Source organism: Thermobia domestica, chromosome 8 (genome assembly GCF_964235325.1).
Source record: "Thermobia domestica chromosome 8, izTheDome1.hap1.1, whole genome shotgun sequence".
NCBI classification, from domain to species: Eukaryota; Metazoa; Arthropoda; class Insecta; order Zygentoma; family Lepismatidae; genus Thermobia; species Thermobia domestica.
In genome coordinates this window covers 71,226,602-71,232,601 of record NC_137461.1, presented here as the reverse complement: position 1 = coordinate 71,232,601, position 6,000 = coordinate 71,226,602, and the positions used below count along the sequence as shown (strand labels likewise).

At 37.4% G+C, this 6,000-nt stretch overlaps 1 protein-coding gene across 3 annotated transcripts in view; it reads right to left on the bottom strand.

Annotated features, from left to right (window-relative positions):
• Positions 1-3,090: 3,090 nt before the first annotated feature.
• The window catches only part of LOC145692985 (ankyrin repeat and FYVE domain-containing protein 1), a 262,326-nt gene continuing 259,416 nt past the window's right edge, over positions 3,091-6,000 (bottom strand). For all 3 annotated transcript variants that reach the window (XM_081768611.1, XM_081768613.1, XM_081768612.1), the window contains exon 21: positions 3,091-3,376. In XM_081768611.1, coding sequence (XP_081624737.1) covers positions 3,241-3,376 — 136 coding nt within the window. In that variant the 3' untranslated portion in view covers positions 3,091-3,240. The remainder of the gene's footprint in view (positions 3,377-6,000) is intronic.

Below are 6,000 nucleotides of genomic sequence, written 5' to 3'. Positions count from 1 at the left end.
TAGCTAAAATAATCGTTCTTCGCACGAGAGGAAAAGATTTATGGGAAATATTTGTAAACTCTTCCCCCTCACGATATTTCTTTGAATAAAAGTGAAATTAAAAAAAAAAAAAAAAAAAAAAAGACCCAAATGACAGTTATGTTCATCATTGGATTTCATACAGTGGAGCCTTTAATCTTTGCGAGAAATTTAAACTTTCTTCTCTCTTAGGATAGTTTGTGCGTAAACAGAGCCCACAAATAAGAGGCTGATCCGATCGTGCATAAAATATATAGCACAAGTGCACAAAATCCATTTCGGTGATGTCACATTGTGTCAAACAGTTTTTGGCACTAATTGACTGATTTTATGTTACTGAAGCATCTTCCATTACAATTAACCCTTTAATAGAAATCTTATTTTCAATAGTTACTCCTCAGGTGTTTTTGTTTATTTGTTATGTGGGGATGACAGAACTATCCTGAGCACAGATCCAAAAGACTACGTTTCTAGATGGACTTTCCGAGGAGTTAAACGCGTCTATAGATGCCCTCCCCAATTTAGCATCGTCTTCGGAGCATGCCTACTGACGTGTTCACCATTAAAAGTGTAAAGACAAAATATTTGCATATTCCATAAGCACAGTCGCTTGAAAATTACGAACAATAAATAATACATATCGGAAATGAAAATTCGTTTCGTGTAAGGAAACAAGATGGAACCAATACAAATGTGTTCGGCAAAGGGCTTTCCATGCATTGTGCTCGGTGGGTACATGTTCCATCGATTTCGTACTGGAAAGGAAAACGTAACTTGAAAATAAGTGAACATATTACGTTTCATGTCTTAGTTTTCATACTAATGGAGGATACACACACACACACACACACACAAAGCTAATGGCTGTAATGTATTCACGCACGGATTAGCACCTAAGCTGAGTAGGCTGGAGTCTAGGGTGGTATGCAGTTTAGGGGTGGAAAATTCAGTTCCCTGCCGCAGTCCTATATTTACAGAATAAAATAATTTATTTTATTAGAAACTTTTCACGTGGGTGTTTCTACATTATAGATCAAAGCATACTTTGCTCTTTTCGAAATCCAAATCTAGCACGATCACAGCAGATACAATTTTCTGAATGTATTAAAACAATGCGGACAATAGCACCTTTAAATTCGGTAAGTAGAAATATATTTGACATTACTTTGCACTTTTTTTCTTCATGATGGGAAGAAAGCAGTTCGGGAAAGCAGTAGCATGCGTACGGGCCAGAGCATGCTATTCTGGCCTTGGCCTCATTAATACCCACGGTAATCATTTTAAAATTAAACAACAAGGAACTGTGCACAAATAAAATCCAAACACCTTGTTTTAAACTTGTGGAAATCTGGTTCACACGAACTTACAGATCTTTCTCTTGATAAAATTCAGATTTTTAGTAGCGCTTATATTGTGGTGGTAGACGTTGGTGGTCACATACACAGTAAAAGCCTACCGTAGTTTCACACTGTGAAACAAAACTCATTTGTTATAAAGTAAGATTGCAGCAGAACAAGATAGGGGTCTTGACGCATTGATTGGATCACAGGCATAGATGAATCATCCTCATGGAATGTTGTTGACTAAAAGGGACGAGGATCTTACGGGGTACGGCTATAAGTGAGATATGTGGTTTATGAAGTTTACTTTCAACTTTTGTACTGTGCAGCTTCGATGCAAAGTAGAAACCCAATATGTGTTCCTTTATACTTAATCCTACTAAGGAAATCCCTGCAGGATTTATATTATCACTAGAACTATTGGAATGCATTTTTAAAAAATTACACTCTACGGCAATTTGAAATCGAGACCGGAGCTGTAGAAAAAAGGAGAGTGAACACAGAAAGTCTATTACCTTGGATCATTCAAAGTACGACCCTTCTGCATATATTATATATATATATCGTTGCGCCCTGGCCGTCAGTGCATAAAAGGATTCCTGGAAGTTCTTTTGCGTAATGTTGTTGAAAACCTTTGTCGTAGCCTCTTGATGGTCGTTACGTCATCAAAGTACGTATCTTTGAGTGAAGACTTGAGTTTAGGAAACAGAAAATAATTGCACGAGGACAGACCTGGTGAATATGGGGGATGGAACCACACAGATCCACTTTTAAGACAAAAAGTCTTTCACAATCACCGCCTTGTGAGTTGGATTATTGCAGACACTTCTGACGGATCTCACACGTGTGATATGTTGCAGTAACTGCTTCAATACTTCAAGGTAAAATGGGGTATTAACTGTCTGCCCTGAAAGCATAAATTCCTTATGCACAATGCCCTTACCATCGAGAAAAAAAAAAAAAGAAGAAGAAGAAGAAGAAGAAGAAGAAGAAGAAGAATGAGGAAAGGCTTAATTTTGACTGGCGGAGTTGTCTGGCTTGTAGAGAGTTAGGGGACTTGCACTCAGATGTTTTGTCGACGGCTCATATTGAGAAACCCACGTCTCAATTCCTGTAACGATATTCAGGAGGAAGTTAAGGTCTCTATTGGCGACAGCAATCAGTTCTTTGCAGTGATCAACCCTATCCCTTCGTTGATCATTTGTTACGCAATGAGGCACGTAACGGTGACAGACCTTCCTCTTGTTGTGATCTTGGATTATTATTTGCCACACAGTTCCTTTATTCAAGTGGAACTCCTCAGCAAGGATTCACAATGCCGCACTTCTATGATCTATGTTCTCACTTTCTCCACCAATTCCTGTCTTCTGCTGCACCCGGACGTTTCGTCGTCTTCAAATAACTCCCGTCCCTCTCTAAAATACTTGTGCCGTGCAAAGACACACGCATGGAATAAACAAGTCACTCCATACACTTGTAAAATTTGATAAATTTCTGTAACAGTCTAACCCAGGCACGCACAGAACTTGATGTTTGTTCTTTGTTCCATGTTGAACTCAATAACGCAGGTTAGCAGCACCTGTCTACACTCACCACGCCTACACACTTAACTGTCAGACAAGATCAATGCGCTTTGTATCAGTTACTTATGTAATATTCCTCTTTTGTTCTGCCACATGTTGAGGAAAAAATATCAGTCTCGATTTCAAATTGCTATACTGTGTACATACAGTTTTCTGTAAGAAATTAGAAATTTATTTGTTTTAAACATTAAACATATACATATTTATATACACAAATATATATATAGAAAATATAATCCATATCGTATTGTATATACACAATAGTTTACAAACTTGTTCACCATAATTTTATTATTGTTCTATGCCATTGGGCCGCCAATTTGAAGGACATCGAAACAGATGTCACACACACGGACTGGCTTGTTCAGATTGAATTTTATAATTGGCACTTCTTTGTCGGAACACTTATGGCAAAGGATGCGTCCACAGTGGCGGCTGCAATATAAATAATGTAATCTATTAGACGAAATATTTGCAATAAAAACACATTTGAAACAAGTGGTGCATATGTTTCACCTCAGTATCAACAATTTTCATGTAACCTGAAGAAATGGACTGATTCTAACAACATTTTCATGCTATCACTGAACAAAGAAAAGAAAGGGAGTAAAAGCTTACAGGGATGTTTACCCATCATCAGAAGCTTCAGAATTCTCATAACATGCAAAATTTAATTCGTAAATATTATTACAAAAATCGTACACTTAGAAATTTACGATTTTTATTTTGAATGACGAAGAGCAACACAATTTAGGTGACGGTCTCAATTTTACATGTAATGACATAAGCTGATTGTAATGCTTACTTCCATAATGAAGTAATCACTACTACAGGTAAAGAGTAGAAGGTCAATTCCAGACCTCAGAAACTTCTAAAGGTGACATTTTTTTTTAAGAATATCTTCTGGGGAGGGATGCCTCGACGCAATTTGAGAAACGACACTCGCGTCTCCCACCGCTGTTTTCCTACACCATGGTACGTTTTGCGTAGCCTGGGTCTAGGAAAATTCGGTGTAGGAAAATTCGGTGTAAGAAAATTCGGTGTAAGAAAACTCGGTGTAGGAAAATTCGGTGTACAGAAAATTCGGTGTACGGAAAACTCGGTGTGGGGAAATTTTGGTGTACGGTAGATTCGGTGTAATACATAATGAATATTACCACTTACGATAATTTACGACATTTCATATTGTGAAAACGAAAATCATATAATGTAACGAATAAAATTTTATTACCTATTTCAAGAAAAGCAAATTTATTTTTCTGCCTTGAGTCGAATACCTCTTGCATGTCTTTTGCGGGATATTACTATAAACTACTTTTCATCACACAATGAAGCTGACATTCTCGTCAGAAATAAAACAATTACAAGTTCAGAGAATAGTTATTGGAACAACTAAAAATACCTTTCCTATATAGTACATCATAGAACATATACAAGGTGATTCTTTTAAAACTCATGGATTTCATTTGGGTCTAGAATTTCTAACTGAAGTCCGATTTTCATGCGGTTTGTGGCAAATGATCAAGGAACGTTGGAAGATTTATGGAACTATGTTTAGTGGTTTAAATTCATTTGGGGTAATGTCGGCCACGCCTCTAGAAAAGCAGCAAATATTCGCCACTGTACCGAATTGGAATTAGGTGAGGTGCGGTGTGGAGATTTGAGTTTCTTCGTTAGATGGCAACCTCGCGACGGTCAATAAGAAACAGAAAACTGGGCCGTTGTATTGAGAATAATGCTGTGCTACTGTACCAATATAATCAGGACACAGTTACAATAATGTACTCTTTGGAGCAACGTGATTTTATCGTTAAAAAGATTTTGGAGACCGGGGTCTGTTGTTGCTACGCAAAGGGCATTTACATGCAACTTTGCCTCACGTTCTGCCACAAACAGGAATATAATATGGTCGCTAGTGAATAAATTGCAGGAAACAGGATCGCTTCTGAGTTTGGCAGGAAAGTATCGGACCCCGCTGGCGGATGTTGTGGAAGACGTCAGTTACCGACTCTTTTAAGTCACCCAAGAAATCCCTCTGTCGTTTGTAGCGGGAAACCGGCTATTCAACATGTGATTTATGTGTGTTACCACTAACACTTAATTTTGGGGGGCGTGGTGGCTCAATGGTAGAGCGTTCACCTCCGATGCTTGGAGTCCCTGGTTCGATCCCAGATCGCGCCGTGTGGACTTTGTGGTGGATACACACCGTGCTCTTGGGTTTTCTCGGGGTTTTCCCGTTTCATCCCACTTTCTTCATTCCATCATTTCACTCAATTCTCATCATCACCGTCTCCTTTAGCCTAACCGGCATAACCGTGGGACGTAAAACTTAAAGATTTCATTTCATTTAACTAACACTTAATTTGTATTCTTCAATTTCGCTTCAAATATCCAATATCTCATTCGAACTGTAACGTAGAACGGCGAATATTTGCTGTTTTTCTTACGGCCTGCTCGATATTACCCCGGAAGAATTTAAACCAGTAAACATAGTCCCATAAATCTCCCATCCTTCCTTGATGATTTGCAACAAACCGCATGAAAACCAGACTTCAGTTAGAAATTCTAGAGCCAAATGAATTCGTGAGTTTTGAACATCTGCATATATACATATGTAAGATGCAAAAATATATTGATCAAAAAAGTCTTAGTGGAAAGGGCAATATAAAGCAGGATGGTTTTATCAGATAATATTTGTACAAATAGTTTACTTCTTTTCCAATCAGACACTTTAGTTTGTTTGCCTTAAGTTAAGGTGAACAAGTACTGCAACCCTATTGACTCCTTATTGACTTCTTCTTCAATCAGGCGTAGATACTTTAGTTGAGGCATTTATTTTTACACCTTAGAGTAACATAAATAAACTATGTCGTTTTTGAAGAATTTAGATTTAAATATTTATTTATAAAATAGACATAAAATCGTCAGAACATTTTTGAAAAATCTACAATTTTCAACTTTACCCGTCTAGTAACCTACATTTTTTTTTTTTCTTTGGAAGTAGAAAAGTCTAGGAGACATCTTCCAAAACAGCATAAAAACTTAAGTTTTAAATAAAA